This window comes from Odontesthes bonariensis, chromosome 6 (assembly GCF_027942865.1).
Source record: "Odontesthes bonariensis isolate fOdoBon6 chromosome 6, fOdoBon6.hap1, whole genome shotgun sequence".
In the NCBI taxonomy this organism is placed as follows: domain Eukaryota; kingdom Metazoa; phylum Chordata; class Actinopteri; order Atheriniformes; family Atherinopsidae; genus Odontesthes; species Odontesthes bonariensis.
Window position 1 is genome coordinate 14,124,941 of NC_134511.1, and position 22,179 is coordinate 14,147,119.

The window sequence follows — 22,179 nt, forward strand, 5'->3', positions numbered from 1 at the left end:
GACTCCCTTTTAACAGGAAGAAACCTCTGGCAGAACCAGACTCAGGAAGGGTGGCCATCCGCCTCGACCAGCTGGGGTTTGAGAAGACAGAAAGGGGGGGAGGGGGGGAGGGCCGCAGCGGCGGCGGCACTGTAACACCACTATATATTCTGGGCAACAGAATTGTTACATACTTATGTTTGTGTGCAAATATTTCAATATTATGGCCAAGCTCTAAAAAAACAACACATGCTTATGCATTTATTGGCAAATTTGTGAAAAGCTCACATTTATAAGTACGTTCAACTTTCACAAATGCAATATTGCACAACCACTACAATTACAGTGTATTACACCATGCACTGTAATGCTCTTAAATATGGGGTTAAGTTTAAATGATAACAGAGATTTGTTAAGGGATATAAAACATATTGTTAGGCTTAAATATTAATAAACACAAGGTTTGCGTCATGTCGCCTGAACGCCTCTCTCAACAAAAACTGCAGGTAATGAAAACCAATACCACTTCACAATTTTCAGGCCTTGACTCTGACACTACCACATTTGGGCAATTTATATTTATATAGCTGTATATAAAAAAAATGTTGTGTGTGTTTTAGCCTTTAAGTGGATGGTAAATAATGCTGAGATTATTAATTTCACTTTTGCACAAAAAATAAATAGAAATTTTGGTATGTTGCAAATTTGCGACAACAGGCATCCTGGTCAATTTGGAGTCAATTTGGTATGTTTGGTATGTAATTTGGTATATTGCTTATTTGCAACACCAGGCATAATGGTCAATAATAAGATAACAACAACACAGTAATATAACAGTGAAAAAACAATGTTTTTTTATTCACCCTTTTTTTTTTTACATATTTATTTATATAAAGGTTCCTAGGTCCGTAGTGAATATGGACTAACCGGCATTGGGGGAATAAAGATGCTATCTCAGCTGGTTGATTGAGTCTAACGGTTTGTAGCATATATGCGACAATAGGCGTTAAGGGGTTAAAATGCACATAAAAACACTTGCAAGGATGTTAAAGGAAAATGGCTGCTGATTTTTTTCTGTGGACAATCACACAAAAAAAACCTCTAGTTTGAGTTCCTCTGACCCAGCACTTTCTAAACTTTTTACACACTGGTCTGGACATGACATAAAAACATATGTCTGGTGTTTGCCAACATGCCACATGCCCTGTAAAATACAATAGGCAACATAAACTTTGTAAACTCACAATTATGGAGCCTTTGTTTTGACACTGCTATGTTTTTGTATAGTGGACAAACACAGCCGTTAAATGTTTAGCAGTGAGATGCCCTGTCCATGCAGACTACAGTTTCATAACTCATGATGTGTGTTTATGTGGAAGGAAACTTAACTGGAAAAAATGTCAAAAAAGAGTTTCAAAGTATCTGCATGGGATTAAGTTTTCAGTCCCCGATACAGCTGAGGACATGTCTGTCTTCTTCCAGAGCATGATGTGTTTTTGATGGGAACAGAGATTTCAAGCATCCAGATACGGAGGCTTTTATCCAGTGGTGTTTGCAGGAAGAAGGGAACAAAATAACATCTGCTTCATATCATATCCTCAATGCCAGAATGTCTTTTAGGTGTTGTGAAAGGGAATGGCAACATTACAAAAGGGTAATCTTTACTGCCCTAACTTTCCTTGGAATGTCACAGGCCTGAGATGCACGAATGGCTATACAAATGTAAAAAAGTTGATGAGATAAAAACTGAAATATTTTAGAAACATTTTACAATGAATTGACAGTCAAAGTACATGTAAGTATCCTTACATTTATTTTTCTGATTTGGGGTTGGAAATGTTTTACACAAAACACAATTTATGGAAATCGATGGTGGAGCAGTGAAATAAAGGAAGGCGAGACATTTTGTGTATAAACGTGTGTGTGCACGGTGTGTGTGAGAGAGAGAGAGAGAGAGAGAGAGAGAGAGAGAGAGAGAGAGAGAGAATTTTGAATTTTAAAAGCGCTTTATTTTGAACCACAAAAGTAGGAACACTAACAGAGACCAACTAGCCCAAACAAAACCAAAAACAATCCGTCAGTTTAAAAAATGGGAAAACAAAATATCCTCCTGGTCTGTCACAGAACAGAAACAATCAAAACTGCACCATTTGTCTTTAAAATAATCCATTGCCCCAGTAAGCTTGAAAAAACAAAAGTCAGCACTAATTCTGGACCTAATCTTGTTCTTCAGAATAGATACAACATTATCCCCACTCCCACCTTGGATTTTGTTTTTTCTACTTAGATAGATCGCCATCTTTGCTTCACCAATAACAAAATTTAACATTTCACATTTCGCTCTGTGCCTTTGATTATAAAAAAAACCAATAACAAAAGCCTGGTGAGAAAAAACTACACCAAATGAAAAAAGCAAAATGCTCAAAAAGGAAAACAAAGGGACAAGTCTAGGACAGTCCAAAAAACAGTGAAAAACAGTCTCCCTGCAGGTGCAAAAAGGACAGGTACTGCTAACCCCAGGGTTGATTGTAGACTTAAAAGCATTGACGGCAACAGCCCCATGTAGGACCCGCCACTGCAAATCACCAGCTCTTTTCGGTAAGGGAGGCTTGTACAGCACCCTCCACACAGGCTTTTTCTCCTCAGCGAGCTCCAACTTATCCCGCCACACAGTATCGAGTCTACCCTTCAGGGTGTCTTTGTGCAGTACCTTGACCATATTTCTGTACAGCACCTTCCCAGTTGCTGAGTACACGAATATGCCATCACAGTCAGGGAAGGTAAGTAAAGGGCTTGCAAAGCCACATTCACTCACATCAGGTGTAACAAGCATATTGGGAAACATATCAGGTACATCACATACAGTAGACCCACCACCATACCCCCGGAGCAATTGTCTCTCCTGCAAATTCAGAAGCCCACTGAGTCTCCCAAGAAAATTTGTCACATATCTGATGGACCTCACACCCAGAAAGGAGGCCATCACTTGAACATTTTGCAGATCACATCCAGCTTTGCAAACAACATCACGCAATTGAAAAACATGTTTACTACACAATAAGGTCATGAGACCAGGTAGTTCATTACATGACACATCAAAACGTGACCCCAAAATAACAGGCTCCTTAAGCAGCCAGTGAATTGAGGAGAGCCCCCCCACCCATTGATGCCCAAACAGACTCCACACTTTGAATAAACTCTGATAAAACACTGGCAGCCCAGCAAGGTTGAGCCGCCTGGGATTCATGAGAAACAGTGCAGTGTCCAGACCCATTCCACCAGCCCCACGCAAGATGCTAAGGGCCAACAGTCCCCAAGCCTGGTCAGTGGAAGCAGTGAGCAGCCTCAAGATGAATTGAAGTCTGTATGTGTCTTTCCTGCTGACCAGATCTATGAGCCCCTGCCCTCCATCCTCCCTGGGCAAGAAGAGTACAGCCTGAGGCACCCAGTGGAGCCCGTCCCAGAAAAAGTCCACCATATCCCTCTGTATGCTGCGAAGTAGTCCTTGCGGGGGCTCAGCACAAGCAAGCTTATGCCACAGCGATGAGGCCACCAGGTTGTTGACGATAAGAGCACGCCCCCTATAGGAGAGCTGGGGGAGCAGCCACTTCCATTTATCCAGGCGGCTCTTGACTTTTTCTCGCACCCCTTCCCAGTTCTTTTGAACATATGTGTCATTCCCCAAATACACACCAAGATATTTCAGGCCCTCTCTTCCCCACAGCAAACCACCGGGCAGGCCAGTGCACCTTCTTTCCCATTCCCCCACCCAGATGGCTGTGCACTTACCCCAGTTTACTTTAGCAGAAGAGATCAAATGAAAATCATGAACAATTTTCTTCAACACATTGATATCATTTTCCCCATTAACAAAGACAGACACATCATCGGCATAGGCAGATAAATAAAAACATTCATTAGTCAAAGGCACAGAGATACCCCCTAAACCAGTACGCAATCTGTGTAGCAGAGGTTCAATGGCAATGGAATACAACATCCCTGACAACGGGCAGCCCTGCCTAACTCCACGCAGCACCCTGAATGGAGCCCCCAGACACCCATTTATTTTTAGAGTGCTTTCAATATCACAGTAAAGTACCCTAACCATGTTAATAAAGTTGGAGCTGAACCCAAAGGAGTCCATTGCTGACCATAGGTACAGGAACTCTAAGCGGTCATAAGCTTTTTGTTGATCTAGAGATATCAGTCCCACGTTAAGACCCAGCTTCTCTGATACAGTCCACATGTCCCTTACAACAGCAATGTTATCAAATATGGAACGGCCAGGTATGCAATAAGATTGGTCATGATGCACCACCTGGCCTATCACTTTTTTAAGCCTTGAACCCAAAGCTTTTGCTAGGACCTTTATATCAGAGCATAACAGTGAGACTGGTCTCCAATTTCCAATGTTTTGCAAGTCGCCCTTCTTTGGCAAAAGCGTTATAACCGCCCTGCGGCAGCTTAAAGGAAGGCAGCCCTCTTTTAAGCATTCACAAAGTACCGCTAGGAGGTCCCCCCCCAGACAATTCCAGAACGCTTTATAAAAATCTATAGGCAGGCCATCTATCCCAGGAGATTTGCCACTTTCCATACTCATTAGCGCACTCTCGAGCTCAGAGAGAGTCAAAGGGCCGTCAGTTTCAGCATGACTCTCCTCAGACAGCCTAGGCAACCCATCAAAAAAATTACTTGAATCTAAATTCTCTGGAATGAGTTCACAGTCATATAGGTTAGAGTAGAAAGATCTGGCATAAGCTCTCATTTGCGCTGGGTCAGACAATTCCTGGCCAGACTCAGTCCTCAAGGAGTGCATAAGTCTACTCTGGCCACGCTTTCGCTCCAAATTAAAAAAGAATTTTGAGGGCGTGTCCATTAAAGAGACACCTTGGAACCTTGAACGCACCAGGGCCCCCTGTGCCCTAACATCCAAAAGCTCAGCAAGTGTGCTCTTCTTCCCCTCCAGGAGGTCCCTGGCACACATGTCACCCGTGGATAGAGACCCCTGGAGATGCAAAATCTCTTTTTCCAAAGCCTTGAGTGATTTAACAATATCATTTGTGACATAGGAAGTAAATTGTTGACACAACACTTTGATTTGAGTCTTCCCATATTCCCACCAATCTCGTAAAGAGGAAAAAGAACATTTTTGTCCCCGAAAAGTTCCCCAAAAATAAACAAAAGTGTCCCTAAAATGCTCATTATCCAAGAGAGAGGTATTAAAGCACCAATAGGCACTTCTTGGTTTAAAAGCCTTAACAGATATGCTGCAAGTAACAGCAGAGTGATCTGAAAAACCAGTAGGCACAATGTTACAAGACTTAATCATGTTAAGCTGAAGTGTAGGTGTATATATTCTGTCCAGGCGTGCAAAGGAAACATAATTGTCTCTACTGTGAGACCATGTATACTGCCTCACCCCCTGATAAGAGGCTCTCCATGCATCAACCAAATCATGATTCTTGACTAACTGAATAATAGCTCTTTGAGACGGGACATGGGGTTCCATGTGGTTTCTATCCACTTTGTCATCTTCAGTACAGTTAAAATCCCCCCCCACAAAGAGAAGAGATTCTGAATCCAAATTCATGAGCACTTCATTAATTTTATCAAAAAAAGCCACCCTCTCAGGGCCAGTAGTAGGTGCATACACAGTAATAAAAACAATAACAGTTCTATCAAAATAGGCGGTCACCATGAGAAGTCTCCCTTCCACTAGCTCCTGGGCACAACAAGAAAGTGGGAGGGAGCTTTTAGAAAACAAAATTGCCACGCCCCCTCTCAACGCGGACCCATGACTAAAAAAAATCTGACCATCCCATTCTTTTTTCCAGTCAACCTCATTAACTGCATCGCTGTGCGTCTCCTGAACCATTGCAACACTAATGTGCTTTAAATTAATGAAGTCAATAAGCGCTAGTCTTTTCTTCGCATCCCTAGCACCATTTAAATTCAGAGTTGCAATGTTCAGCGTGTTGGCCATGACATATTATGGTTGTGAAGAGTTAAGCGACGCACCTTGGCGAATTTTTTGTCGCAGTTTGCCCAGATATTTACGGAGGCGCGCAGTCTCCTTCGAGTCAAAAGCCTTAACCCTTATTAGGCAAACTGTGTCATTAATAAATTGGCAACGGTCAGGGAAGAACTGTTCCACTTCAACTTCGCGTTTCCCCTTTGTGTCGCGCAGAAACCGGCTTATGGCATCCGCTGAGTAATGTACCTCCTTCTCCCCACCAAATTCAGCGAGATCACTCAGCGAACCCATCGACATCGTCGAACACACCGACTCATTATCGCTATCACAGTCAACACTGGCGGCGTCAATTTTCTTCGACTTATTGGGGTTACAATCAATATCAGTAGTCCTACTTTTTTTTTTAGGCGGCTTAAATTCACCGTCCGTGTCCATTACATCAACTTCTGACAGCGCATCCAAGCCCATGCTACCGGCAGCGCTCAATGAGACACCCACTTTACTCAGAGCATCAAGTTCTTTAGAAATCATGTCATTAACGGCAACGTTAATCGGGACAGGTTCAGATAAGGGCAAAACAACATCAACATCTGTGGCCATAGTGACCCCGTCTGTAGCAGATGTACTGGCCAGATTAAGATCACCGACAGCATCACCCGCCCTGGCGGCCTCAGTCAGAGGCGAACTAACATCGGATGTCTGATCAGCAACAGAGGGTAGTGGGTCGTTATCAGTAGGGGTGGTAGGAAAAGGATCATTGGGGGCCGCAGGTGCGGTAGTTTGGGAAGGCACAGTCGAAGTACCCGCAGTGGAGACACCTGCTGCATTCGCAACACCCCTCTCTGGTTCAATCACACCAGAGGCCGGCTGAGCTCCACTGCGCTTTTTACGTGGACAATCGCGGATCACATGGCCTGGCATGTTACAGGAAAAACACACTAAAGCAGTGTTGGACGTTGCGTAAATTGCATAATCAAAGCCATCAACCCTGAGTTTAATGTGTAATTCAAGTGGCACATCACCTTGGTCCAACACCATGTACGTCTGCCTTCTAAAGGAGACGACATGTTTTAATAAGGCCGATTTACATCCCAAGGAAATCTTTTTCAAGGGGGAGACAATTCTACCATACCGTTGCAAGTGGGCCTCAATCAAACCATCATCAATGAAGGGGGGGACGTTAGAAATTATGACCTTCTTAGCTGGAGTACTAAGAGGCAGAACAGGTGTGAGCGTACCATTTAAGACAATGCCTGAAGCAATTACCTCCCGAGCTTTGTCAACTGACCCAAGAAAAACAATAACCGCGCTGTTCATGCGCGAGGCAGATTTAATATGTTCATGGCCAACTATTTCGCCAATAGCTAGGCTACAGTCCTCAACGCTCGCAGAACCCTGAATTTTAACACCATGTCGTCTTGTGAGTTCCCCAAACTCCATTGTCCCCGCGGCGGCCACGCTGCCAACTAGGCTGTGGGCGCCGCAGAATGGAGAGCTAAACAACCAAAACCACCCAAAGTATTTGGCTACGCCATACACCAAAAATAGAAAATAGCGCAGCAAAACACACAAAAAGACGCACAAAAAGTCAGAAAGTAGAAAAAGCCTAAGAGGCTGCACTCACGCTCACAAAGCGCTCCCCACACTCGAACCTCGCACATGCGCAACGAGAGAGAGAGAGAGAGAGAGAGAGAGAGAGAGAGAGAGAGAGAGAGAGAGAGAGAGAGAGAGAGAGAGAGAGAGAGAGAGAGAGAGAGAGACAGGACAAAATATGTGTGTGCAATATAACCACCAGAGAGCTGGTCCTTAGAAGTAAGTCTCATCTCTGATCCCAGAAAAAAAAAAATCCTCTAATCCGTCACCACACAGTAGCAAACACAAACATAAATTCACAAACATAAATACATACCACACAAATAAAAGAAATGTATTTAAAAAAAACATAAGCCTTCTATAGAGCTGGAATTATATTTTTTTATATGAAAAATACAGCTTCATGTCATTCAGCCAAGGACAATTTTGACTTTTAATTATTCTCTCTTGGCCTCATGCATATGGTAACTCCTAAAGAGGGAAAATAGATGGAATATATAGCTTTTAAGAGGAGGAGGCTACGCATCTTGTCCTATGAAATGTTTTCAGCTGCTAAACTCTAAAATGAGATCAGCTCTATTATCTAGATATCTGAAATTCCAATCATCTATTAATTCTCCAACTTTGCTTTATCCCAGCTGCTATATGTAGACAGGTGGGTAAAAGCCTTCATAGGCCACCGGTCCATCATAGCTTTAACACACAGAGACAGACACAGATGCACTCTCATACCTACAATTCATTTGGAAATATCAGTCAACGTGTTTATGTGGACTGTGACAGCCCCTCAACTGTCTCCCAAAACTTCCAAAGACTTTTTCAAAATGATTTTACTTGTGTTAGCCAGTAGACCTCCTTTTTGCAGTCAAATCATTTCTGAATTACCTGTAGGGCTACACTGAAACTTTTAAGCAAGAATGTTTGCATGACGCCAGAAGAAAAAAAGAGAGATGGACTGAAAACGCATGTAAACGTGTTAGTCCAACTGAAATCGAAAATTAAACTGAGCCTTTTAAACCCAGACCAACACATCCAGATAGTGCAGTCGGTGATCAAATTACTTCTGACTTTATACGCTCAACTCAACTCAAATGGGTCAGATGGGTAATCTGCAGATCCTCCAAAGTTTAATCCTTTTGCCTGTCTGTCAAAACAGTAAATTGTAAGTGTTTATTAATACAGCCAATACAGGGACAGAGGGCCTAATAAATGGCCGAGTCGAGCTGCGACTATAATCAAATAAAATGTGCATGTAACCCGGCTGAGTGTTACTTTTCAGGCATCTGTGATTGGTAGGAATACTATACGAAAAAATGTATCACATCAATACATTGTAACCTTCTGTATGTCTACATCTATTCTGTATTCCTCCGTCTTAAAAGTGATTTGGTAACGTTTATAAGTCGGACTTAATGTGACTGCAGGTATGACCATGTAAAAGTGACCAGACCACTTTGCCACCAGATTAAAGGCGGAGTGCATGCACTCGTGAGAGAGGATAAATAAAACCTAAACACAAACAGATAGTTAAAGTTTCCTTTAAATAATCATTATTTAAATCTATCTTTATATACTACTCACACATGAATAGCAATTATCTCCTCATCACTAATCATCTAACCAAACAACCACAGCACAGTTCAACATGACAGCTCTTTAATGAGGGAGATACTAATCACTTTGACCCTCACTCTGTCAACATTCCTAATGTTGAAAAATGCTGAAATGCCAAATTAGTCATACATTCGAAGCATAAAGCTTCTATAGCAAGAGAAGATTTTTTATATTTGCATTTTGTACTAAATATATTTAACTCTTGTTCACCTATGCGTGGAATATCTATTCATCATCAGGTTTTTCCCTCTTTTCCATTACCAAGAAACTGTATTTTGGAAGAGACACAAAGTAAGTAGACCGAAGTGAAAAAGGTTTTATTGATATCCAAGTTTGTGTTCAGAGTGAAAACATGTGCACGTCTATCATTTTTTTGGGGATGTTTGTCACATAAATATGGAGTAGGAGAGTCAAAGTAGGAGTTAAAATGCATTCAAATATTTCCACTAATGATCAGACTGCTATAAAAGATTTAAATACTTGAAGGTCTTTAAATAATTAGGTTGAAGGTTGATGATTTTGTCTATTAAATAATAGTACAATATAGTACACTAAATCTGCATATTTTTATGTTTTATTATTTTCATTATTTTCATATGAATTCATATGAAAGGAGGAAGTAACATTGTAAAGATGATGCAGTTTTTGGTTCAAAGGCATATAAAACTGGATAGATTAAGTTCAGCATTGATAGAGATGGATCTGGTGACGTCAATGCTTGCCTAAATGTGATTTAGATAAATAAACCTCAATATATAAAACAACCAAAGCTGTCACTCAAAATGTAACTCTGAAAGAAAAAACAATCTAATCAGTATCTGATGTCTCCACTATGTACAACTATAGTTTTAGGTTTCTACAGACAAGTAGTCTCAGCATCAAGCATGCATGATTATGTGGAAGTCCAGTGGCAAGTGATACAAAACAATGCCCACTTGATCAAATTTGTCCTGTTTATGTTAACTGTCCACACATCTTATGTTTGCTTTTCTTCCGCTAGAGTTGTGAAGGTAGCTTTTCTCATCTCGTATTTATCAATCTTTCTTTGTTAAGGCGTGGATCTTGTAAAATATTTTCCCTTATTCATTTCCTCACCCTTCTTTCCTCTCGCCCTTTGTCCCTCTCTCTCTCTTTCGTCCTCTCTCCGTGTCGCCCCATCTCTTCAGCAGTTTATCATAATCACATCACCTCAGAGTAATGGAGCACACTTAAGGCTTATTATGTGTCACACGCATAAATACGCAGATGCACACACTCACACGCACGAATGAGATCCACTTAAGCCTTATTACATGTCTGACTGTGTTCCTACATGGGAGATTATCCATCAGAGTGTATGCTCGGGCAGAGGGCAAGAGTTGCAGGCAAGACAAACAAATACTGTTTTTTATACTGGACTTTCTGCACAGGCGTGTAGTTGCGTCTGACACAATATGTATACATACAAACATGCCAGTGATACGGTACAATTAAGAAGTGTCTATAGGGCAACAAACGAGGACAACTCATCCTTCAACAACCCTTTTTATGTAAAGCAGACAAGCATGTGTAGGGTCCACATTAATGTATGTGGATGAAGCATGTGTATATATAGTAGAGAGAAAAGGTATGTGCAGGATCTAATGTCAGTGCTCAGTGGCTAAAGTAACAGCAAAATCAAACCACACCTCCTTTTTTTCTAAGTTTATTGTTAAAGAAAAACATATAAGGTCCTTCTCATAATGATATGTTTTTATCTTTAACAAAGATATTAGAAAACATGAGCCAATTTGCTAAGACCTTAATGCTAAAAAATAACTTTATCACAATAATGAATACAATAAATACGCACTGATTGTTCTACTTGTATTCAGATCAGTATTGATGACAATCATCTCCCACGGAAAGTGTTTCCTACTGCTCAGCAATACAGAATCAAATTATCACCAACGGTAATTATGTGACTGGAAATGTACCGCTGTCACATGAGGTGCCTTTAATTATGCTAACCTGTCTCTTTCACTTCCCCTTCCTCAAATCTACTCCCAGCATCTTAGCTGCTGCCACTGCGGATGTAAGTGTGAAATGATACAAATGAGACGCCACGACGATAGAGCCGGAGCTGCCATATGAGAAATCCTCTGTGCCATATTGTTAGTTGTCAGCAATGTCAAACTGTGTGCCACATGTGAAAGTGCAGCACTCAGAAGTCCTGCCACTTAAGAGAACTTAAGTTTTCTCACTCTAAGCCCTACCAGACAGCTCTTCTCTCTCCTCACTTCTGGAGCATAAAGTGAGGGATGGATGCAGAGGGGAAGAAATTTCTCTGTCACAGGGAGAAAAGTCATGAGAAATGAAGTCCATGCATTTAATATGAAAGAATTAGGAGCTGGAAGATGTCATGTTATGCATTGAAAGTATATTTAACAGGAATAAGTTTTTTAAGTAGTTTTTCGAGGGTTCTATAAAACCATGGTTAATCTCAGAAGGGATTTCATCACACAGTTGTGAGGTCTATTCACTCTATTTAAAACAGTAAGTCGGATCGAAAACTAATTCAGGTTGGTGTTAAAGTAAGGAATGTGACAACAATTCGTAATCATTCAGTGTTTAATCAAAGCTCCATGACTCAAAACCTTTTGAACTGCTATGGCTATGCTTCTTTTGCAAATTAGCCCCGCAAGTAAATGTTTAGTGACACTATTGTGGGCTGCGTTCTTTTCTTTTTACTTCGATTAAGCACAATTAGGGTCTTATTGGAACCAGCTACACATTAGTATATAAAGTCACAGCATATCCTCCCTTTAAATGAAATGTTTCCTCTCAGCAAAAATATATTTTATATGCCCACGTTGCTGTTTGACCATAACTTTCAAAGATGGTCATCGCATAAATAAAACTAAATTAATTGATTAAAAAGATCAAATGAAACAGTGCTAATATCAGTTGACTGGATCCAAGCTGATTTGGTCAAGCTCACGCCCATGTAATGGTCTTTTTGTGCATTGCACGGCTCACCTTGTATACCATAAGTCGCTATGATGGCGGTTCTGTGCCAAAAGGAGTTTTCATCATGGTAAAAGATTTCCATCATGGAAGTTAAAATGTGCCCTTTTTGAAAATGTATCATAAGTCTGAAAGATTAGAAACTTGTACTGCCTGCTTCTAAAAATATCAGTTAATTCAGGTTATCAATTATTTTGTTACTCTAAAAAAAATAACAATATTAATAGTAATAGCCGATGGTATCAAATGTAGGTGTAATGTAATGAGTAACTCACATTAGTGATGCATTGTAAAGCATTACTTTTATAAACATTGCCCAATGCTGACTGCATGTTATTAGACCTTCTGTAAAAAGTAATAACTAAAAAAGATAGTCCAACACTTTTTGGACAATGATTGTACAATAATTATGATGAAAGTTTAAAGCTACATTTCCCAAACTGTTCTCACCATTAAAAACAGTCCTTCAGGTTACCATTAACTATTGTACAAATCATCAGTTCTGCTGAGCATTCCCAATATTTTTTGAGTTTGACATGTACTAATCTTCATTTACCTTGTGTTATTTATTAAGTTAAAAAAAATTAAATACCTATGCCAGAAACTATACAGAGGCTTCACATCCACATAGTTCAAATGTATGGTTTTACTGTCAAGACACGCATGAAGCTGTACCAAGCAAAATAATTGATAAATGACATCATGTGCAAGATATCTGAAAAAAAAAGAGTTCATTGTGTTTCAATATCTGAATGTGAGTAAAACAACGAAGACAAAAACCTCAAAAGTTACTTTCTAATATTTTCAGCAGATCTAACCTCATAGGAGTAAATTGTTACAGCTATGCTATCTCCAGCCGCAGTGTTGTGCTGGGATGTTTGCTGGATAGAAAGATGAATTTGCGCATCTGTCATTTGTCTGCCTGAAATCCCTGAAGTCAGTGAAATGATGATGAGAAGATGGAATAAGATATGCAAGCTTACTCTAGATCTGTGATTGTGAACTTATAGTCACCCAAGAAATAGAGACATTTTTGAGGATAGACGCTATGCAGACATTCTTCCTCTGTCAAAAAACTCTTAAAGTCCACTTAAAGCACACCTGAGACTCATTAAGGGTACCACCCATCCATTCACTGTAACCCAGATCCTCTCGAATTTTATCCCATGTCTTTCATTTTTCTCTATGTCTCCATAATCTTAAATATATCCCAGTCACCTTTTCCTTCTTCTACTTTTCATTTTCTGTTTTGTTTAGTCTAGATCAATCATGAAGATTGATGAAGTTGTTATTCCCACTGCTGGGTCCTCAAAGAGGCGAAGCACACAAAGGTGACAGCCCTCAACCCCAGGAGTCGGTAGAGTTGAGAGATGAGAGCATGAATCGGGAGGATAGGAATAAACGGAGACGATGGCAAAAAGAACCAGAGAATAACTGAAAAACATAATGTGATTAAAAAAAAAGAGACCAGAATGCTAAACAAAACCGAGACCCAGAAATTCTTTGACAGTATTTGTGTTCCTACCTCAATGTAAACTGTTCCATGTTTGAATCAGACTTCATGTAGATGCCAAATGCCACTGTCTTGCCAAGCCGGACTGGGCTGGGTGGCACAAGAACCTCCAAATTTCGATCTAATTGCAATCTTTCTCCTTTGGCAGACACCGGGCCCATGCTCATCTCCACAGAACCAGCTTTCAGTATGTCCTGAAGACCTCCATCCTCTAAGGAGCTCCACTGTCCTGCAAGGCCCAAGCCAAGGCCTCCAAGAGGCCCAACATTTGCACTCGAAGCTCTCCATGGCTCATAGACAATTGAGGGACACTCTTGACCGGCCCTTTCCACTGGTATAATTGAGTAATACACATCCACTGATGGTAGAGTCACTTCGGAAGGTCTTTTTCTCACTTGTAGTGGTGTAAACCAAGCTGGGGGAATCTCCAGACGGACGACACAGATGCCAGATGGTCCCATGAGACGGCAGCCTGCCGAGGGTGCTGCTTCACTGGTGTCACGGACTGCCAAGGCTCTGACACATGGGAGGAGGGATGGAGCAGGTGAGTCAGGCTCATCCCAACGCTTTCCTATCAGGTAAAACAGTACCTAAAGAGACATTAGATACACACAAAGTCATAACTGGTAGATTTAGACAGCAAAACAGAAAGAAAGAAAGAAAAAAAGGTGCAAAAGATAGATGAACATCTTGCATTATAATGAGACAAAAACAATTATTCTTCCATGTATAAAAACAAAAGATTATTGTTTATGCATTTTGTATTTCATGGTATTGCTCAAAGTAAAAACCCAAGCTTAATTTCTACATGTTGTTTGTTTTTTATTTCAACTTTATTGTTTTGGTTCACTTCCACTGCTCTCACCTTTTTTAGGCTAAAGACGGCAGTTTTTGGTTAAAAATAGTTAACAGTAAAGATGTTCACTAAATAATCTTTGCTTAATGTCTGAGGTAAGAGAAGAATGAATAATGTCACACCAAAGGCAGGTGCATTTTTCTTCAGTAAATTAATTGAACAAAAGTTTTTTTATACTCACTGAGACGCCATAAATTGTCAATATCAATTTTTAAAAAATGAATATTACAGTTAGTAGACAAACAAATTGCCAATTGGTTTGATCATCCTTCATGGATTGATGAGTTTGTGAAAAACTTATTAAATGTTGTGAAATATGAGTTAATAGTCAATGCATATTTAAAGCTAAACATGAAAATTCTTGTACCTGTATCCATGGTCTTGTTGACCCCACTCTGGGCACCACCACTTGACCTTTAACCCTCCAGTTTAGCGTCACCTGGTTGGTCGAGAGCAGCAGATGTGGTGGAGGACCTTGAAGGAGCTCCACAGGGATTGGGCGCTCGATGCTCAGATTTCCATAACTGCAATTGACACTTGGCAGGGGCTGTGGCGCAGCTATACCCAGTTCTAGCTGGTGGAGAAAGAACGGCTCAGTCCGTGATGATAGGCTGCCGTTACGCATGACCTCCTGATTGGCTTCCCGAAGGAAGAAGGCGGAGTCAGCCCCATTTAGCTGGCATTGGACAGGCAAGTAAGTGGGAAGGGAGGAGGAGAAACGGGGCTGAGATGAGTCTGGCCCTCCACCTAGTCCACCTCCTGCTGCTCCTGTTGGGCTCTCTGACACTGTGGACAGATAAATAAGAGAGGAAAGCAGGAAATAAGAAAAAGAATGCAAAGAAGAAAAAGTAGTGGTTGAAATAAAAAAGATGATAGAGAAATATAGATGTGGGTGGAGAAGAAAAAGAAAAAGATTAACTGCATTGTGATTATATGAAAATGCGATGCTTGTCTAAAACTTGTAATGCTGTAAAACAGTGTAATTTAATTTCACTGTCGCAAATGATTTACTAAAACAAACACCACATAAACTGAGGCTCACTGACCTGTGAAATACATCTTTATTGTGCTCACACACTGATGTAAACACATGCAAACATCAATCAGCTTTTCTACATAAATTCACACATGCATTGCCACCCACTGACACAAACCATATTACATGGTGTTTCTTGGCACTCTCTCTTCATAGAGAGATGGGAATAAAAACATCAAGTGATTGCCAAGCAAACCAAACCAAGCTCAAGTGATTGACTCAGTACCACAGCTTATATCATTGCATCTTTTTCTTTTTTTTTCTTTATACACCTGTTCAAAAAACATTACATCAAAAATGTTAAATTGCTCCTTGGCACTCAAATTTCACCCATTTCCCAATGTATTTACCAGACTTCCCACAAACACTGGGAATTTGGAGCCAAGGATTATTGGGGTGTTGGGGTAGTATCTCATTTCCAAAGAGGACATGGTGTTCCAATGGTGTGTTTGGAGGGAGTTAGAATAACTAATCTCCATCCTCCATCTGCTTGTCGGCATTGTACTGTGAAAGGCACTAAACCACAGAACTCAGTTCAAAAATCAGTTATTTGAACCTCTTTGAATGTTGGCTAAATGCCAACGTGAGCTGCAATTAATCGCATTATGCTTTAGTAGAATTCACAGAAAGATAGACTCTTTAATGCCAGTGATTCAAGTGCTTAATGCCCAGAAAGCTAATTCTGTTAGCTTTTTACCATTATCCAGCATACACACACTGTTGTAAATGTTTGAAAGTTTTGTTTATTTCACATTTAATGAGAAAATCTATTTATGAATATGTAAAGCCCCACTTCTGGCCTTTAACTCCCCAAAACGCGTCTAATTTAGATGAAAGATTTCAAAGTTTTTTCAAACCCATAAAATGGCTCATAAACTCTTCGCTTAAACAATATAAAACTAAATTATGCGATAGAACTTGTACTGTTGGTGTACAGTACATGTTTAAACTAATTCTGAAGAAGAAAAAGTAGGGGGAATTGTATAGGATGTCCACGTAGTTGACATCAGAATTGTATTGCGTTTGAGTATTACTCCATTCACTCTGTAAAATATAGTGCTAATAAACAACATTAGCCTTAAAATTGATATATTTCTCTTCACTAGGTGTGGAGCATACGGCTCATGGTTTTTAACCAAACTATGCCATAGTGATAGTGACTGGCGTACTGTGAAATGACTGAAACAATGGATTTTTATTAGCATTTTGAGCAAGCTTGATAGAAATAAAGCCTAATACATTCTATAGATTTTTTTCATAGAGGCGTTATATTTGAGCAAAGCAGTGAGCAACAGTTTCTGCTGTTAGCATCACTGCAACATGCAAGTGTAACGTTACAGGAAAATACTGTTTCAGTTAACAATAGTGGGTACATTGCTACGAAGTTGGCTCTGCATTGATTTTACCTTCTAAGTTTTATTAGGCCACACAATGTCAACAGCTAACACTATGTTAGCCATGTTAAATAAGCTGCGGACAAATCTCACCCCATACGATGACAGGAATTTACTGCTTAGGTTTTGTTATTTATGCAGACCAACCGTTGTTGATATGAAGCAGTTTCCAGGCAGAAATACTCAGGCACAGTAATTTATGTAGATTTGTGTGTCACCCATTGTATTGAGAAAGGATGACACATTTTTCTGTACTTTTACTCTAACTGTAACCATTTGGTGAGTTAATTTAACAGCATTTAAAAAAAAAAAACATGCAAAAAATGTTTTTATTTTTTTCATCATCGTGTTTTAATACCGTTGTGGGAGAGTTGAAGATAAGGAAACGCAACTCTTTTAGAGCTTGAAAAAAGTTAGCATTTACCCTGGCTCTTATGTATTCTGTCCATGGATGAAATAATATGGATGTTTACCCAAAGCAAAGAAAAAAGTTAAGTCTGATTAATTTAGCTAACAATGGTTAATTTCAGTAAAACCATTCATAAATTGAGCAACTATGTACATCAATATAATTTAAAAGTTCAGATTCTTTAAATAGGGGTTGTACGAGGGCTTTGTCTGTATATGGTAATTGCCTATGGTAGTTATAGTAGTTACAACCTCCTTTGAAAAACAAACAAACAAACAAAAAATCCTGTAACAGGGCCCACACCAAGTTTTTACAAACGATACACCTATGTAATGTGTGGAGTGGCTTGTGTTGAAATGTGTGAGAGAGTAGGCACTGTAAAAATATCATTAGGCCTAAAATATTGCATCTTCCTAAACAATAAGCACACAGAGGGATTGCAACTGAAATCATGCTGAAACAAAGAAAATGCACACATACAGCAGTAAGCTTGTGTGGAAAAGTATGTTTGTGTGTATCTTTGTTTCCTAGGGAAGTCGAGTGTGAAAATATAATGAGGGTGGGACAGCATAGCGCTGTTTAGGGCAAGTCATACTGAGGCGACTACACAAAAAATGAGAGCAGAGAAATAAAATGATACCTCAGTGTAAAATGAATCAGCAGGCTGGTTTGGTTATGGTGCGTGGGCACATAGGGATATGTTTAAAGGGAGAAAGCCAAGCAGAGGGAACAGAAGACGGTAAGAAAGCAACACAGTAAAGGAAGGAAGTGTGACGAGGAGGAGGAAGAGGAAAACAACAAAAAGTGATAGAAAGAGAAAAAGATGGCAAAATATCTGCATAGATGTGCACAAAGACAGCAGTTTGACATACTGTGGATGGTGGCATTTCTGTGTTACACAGGATGACTGCAAATACGTCACCACAAATGACACCAAATGGTCAGTAAGATCATTTCAATGGATGGATGTAGTGTACTTAGTGAAAGGGACCAAGAGTGAATCTGAATTTCTTTTGAGTATGCTAAGCTACGATATGCAGCATCTTTTGCTTAATCCATTATTTAATTTCATTTAATGTAATCCAGTCTATGAAAATAAAATCACAATGATTTTTAGAGACAAACTTTTAGAAGTCATTGAAAGCAGATGTACTGTATGTCTGTAAGAATGGAAGCCTGTTGTAGTAAATTTTCAGATGCAGCTTGAATCCAGATCATGTGGCCAGAGCACAGCAGCACATTAGCTTTTGGATGTTACAGGTTTTTCTCTTTTTTTCTTTTCTATCATTGTGGGTGTCCTTGAGGTGCCTGCATGTGTGTCCACAGGAGTCTTATGAAGCATATGTCCCCATCCCGGACAGGGACCTTGAGCAGCTGACACACACACACGCACACACACACGCACAGCTTTCTCATTCAGGAAAAGATTGTTTTTTTAAAAAGACCCATTTAATCTGATTTGAGCCGGTTTCTTTTTCGTGTCAGTTTTCAGTCATAATCATAATTTTTACACAAAATCTGAGTCATATTTCATTATCACATTCATCCTTGTTGCTCCTATCACCACGAATCTGTCACAGTTGCAGCAATTTATGGGCAACAAAACATTTAACCTAAATGACAAAGCACATAGATCTCTCTGTTCTGAGATCTTCTGAGATCACTACTGTAAAGAAAAAAATATTCTCAGCCAGTCAGACCAATCTTGGCTCCATAGGAGGCGCTCTACTACAAGTAAGGTTGGCCCTTTGTCATCCTTACACTGGTATGCCTTTGGCTGCCATTAAACTTGGCATGGTCCACATTCTCTGGCATCATCATTTTGGCAACCATTAAACACAACAGGAGTCCAAACCCACTGTGTCCTGCTGCACAGTACTTCTATGTGTCTGTGTCTGAGTGCGGATGTCTGTAGACTCCAGTGCACATGAATGTGCATGGATGAATTAGTATGTGTATGCAGCATGCTCAGAAGTGAAAAAATTCATATATGTATTTAGGGAATCATGATTTAGAAAGCATACAAAACATATAAATGTGTGTGTGTTTGGAACGTTTGTACAGGAATGAAGCCAGATGTATAAAGATTTGACAAGGCCCATCTGTGATCTTTCTTCCCCCCAAAAATGTCCATCTTGCTCTATTTCCAAGTACAGAAACACACACACACACATACAGCCAGTAATCAAAACACACTGGAGCGTGTAGGACAGGAAGAAAGACAGCAAGAGCAAAGCCAGATGGGTATGAGTGAGAAGGAGAGATACCAAGATGTGACAATGGTATCAGTGTTGCTCGATATTGTGTTGGTTAAATATTGACTCACATTTTTACATTTAATTAGAGACAGGCACACATGCACAGACCCACACACACACATTTTTAGGGCTATTTTTTCATATCAGCCTTATGTGCCTGCATGTGTGTGTGTGTTTGTGCATGTGTTTAGTGTTTAGACAAATTTAGTGTAAGACGCGGCTTACAAGAACAACAAATCACTACACAAACAAATGCCGAAATGTGAACTTGAACACGTTCACTTATAAAATCTATATCTTTTTCCTTTTTTCAGTTACTGCTTTTTTTTTTTTTTCCCCAAAAAGTCCTTTGGTCTTCAGTGGTATTACCCGAAGAAGAATGTGTCAGTTTAAAGTTACTCTCACTTTTCCCAAAAGTACGACAAACATCATCTAAAAAACAACCGTTCCATATTCCTGTTTGCGTCATTAGTTTAGCCCAATATGACAATCCTATCATTGTTCTGTTTTTTCTTTTGCTTTTACAGTTACTTGAAGGTTCTGTGGACCATTGAAGAAAGGTATTCTGTGCATGTAGTTGAAACTGGGGAAAAAAACTACAACTGCTTTTCTATACCAAATGTCGACGTACACTAAAATGCCCATGTTTGAAGTATTTGATGAAAAACATTAAAACATCACTTTGCTTTTACCCCTTTCATTACATACAGCACCGGGAAAGAAAATCTATCATGGGAAAATTTTCTGAGAAGAATGAACACCATTGATCACACAGATGGCACGCTATCTGAGAGAGAGATGGGAAGAGATGGGAAGAGAGAGACAGTTGCAGAGATCGAGATGGTGTGAGTTATGGAGGAAAGAAAGAAAAAAATGGTGAAGAGACATGAAAGGGTAAGGGAGGATGAAGAGGATGAAAGAAGGATGAGGTTTCTATTTCTGAGCAGAGCATTCATCACAAGCATGGGGTTTATTTTGGTGGTCTCCCTTTCTCTGCTCCTTTCAACAGTTCTCACACCATTCGTCTCACGATGATCCTGCGGTATCTTTCCTTACTTGCGATAATGAAACTGCATTTAAAAATTTAAATGGGAAACTCCAACATTTGAATGTCCAGGGGGTACACTGCATCTCACCCAATATCCCCTCGTTTTAGGCTTCAGCCCCCCCCCATGAAGTGTAGGCTTCAGAAATGTGATGCCAAAAAGTGAAACTGCTTTATGAAAGTAGGCACAATCCCCCGGAAACTACTACAACAAGTAATCTTATAATGGATGCAATAATTGAGACCAACAAAAAGTTGTTGATTGCCATTTTAAATATAGTCAAACTTAATAAATGAACACTTTAAAACCTGATGAGCCCCTATGCACAGGAACATAATTACCTATATGACACTAAAATGACTTGATAATAATTTTTAGAAAAGTATTTTTCAGCCACTTCCAGTTTTGCGAACAGATAACAATCACAAGTATGGTTTAAAAACTCCTCACAAATCTCTGTTTAATTGCTCACATATGCTGTTATTTGGAAATGATCCTGACATGCCTGCTGTTTTTACTAAGTTACCTCTGCGATTCTTCATAAGTTGCTTCTATGCTTTTGTGTGAAAATTCCCAATACTTTCCAAACACACATTCACACTTTTAGATTGATGTCCCTGTCTCTAGGTTAGAAAAGTTCCATCTCCCTAGCTATGGTCTGACCACCCATCTTCCTCTGCCACTAACCCCTATCCCCACCTTCCCACCTTGCTTGCTTGGACCCAATATACCCCCTTTCATGCTCCATCAGTTTGCCTCTTTTTCTCAATTTCTTCCTGTATACTTCTCAATAATCTTTTCCCCCTTCGGTTGGTCTTAAGCCTCTCTGTTGCTCCAATTTATTTCTCCTCTGTCTTTAGATTTTTCAATAGGTGGAACTTAATAGGAAAATGGGGTGACATGTCACCGTTGATCATTTCCTGTAAATCATCCGCCTTCATCAGCCGTACGTTTGTCCTGTCTGAATTTTATTATACTGTAAATCAGCTGCACGGCTAATATGAACAGTTTGTTGGTCATGTTCCAAATGAGCATTTCAAATGTACAGACTTGTTTGTTCAAAAATGATTCTATTAAAGTGGCCTCCTCTAATCCCAGTAGATGTCATCCCTAAAAGTTTAACTTCAGTATGCCAGTGTCACCATGCTTTCCTTTGAGATTATAACTTGTCCCACTGTCAAAAGTTTCCCCTTCTCTCCAATATCCTTGTAACTTTCCCTGACTCTGTCCACCCAGTCTCTCTATCAGCAGGAAAATAAAACTGTGAAATGAACAGTGAGATAATGGTAAGTAGGTGGGATGAGGACTTTGGAAGGCGTGGATGTGAATTTTGTAGCTGTGATTCGTGTGGGTGTGTGGCTGGATGAGCTTCTGAGGGTCAATGGATTTGGTCTCTTTGTGTATGTGTGCTTGTGGCAGGAAGAAGCAGGGAAGTGTGAAGAGCAATTTCAAATGGTCACCCTACAACTGAGAGAGACAGAAGCAAATAAAGGAAAGACTTCTCAGCAAAGAAGTCGAGCAG

At 39.9% G+C, this 22,179-nt stretch overlaps 1 protein-coding gene across 1 annotated transcript in view; it reads right to left on the bottom strand.

The window, feature by feature from the left end:
* Positions 1–22,179, bottom strand: part of LOC142382046 (transmembrane protein 132D) — a 281,279-nt gene that overhangs the window by 176,485 nt on the left and 82,615 nt on the right. The window contains exons 2-3 of the mRNA XM_075467490.1: positions 14,882–15,300; positions 13,671–14,248 (exon numbers count right to left, since the gene is read on the bottom strand). Coding sequence (XP_075323605.1) covers positions 13,671–14,248; positions 14,882–15,300 — 997 coding nt within the window. The remainder of the gene's footprint in view (positions 1–13,670; positions 14,249–14,881; positions 15,301–22,179) is intronic.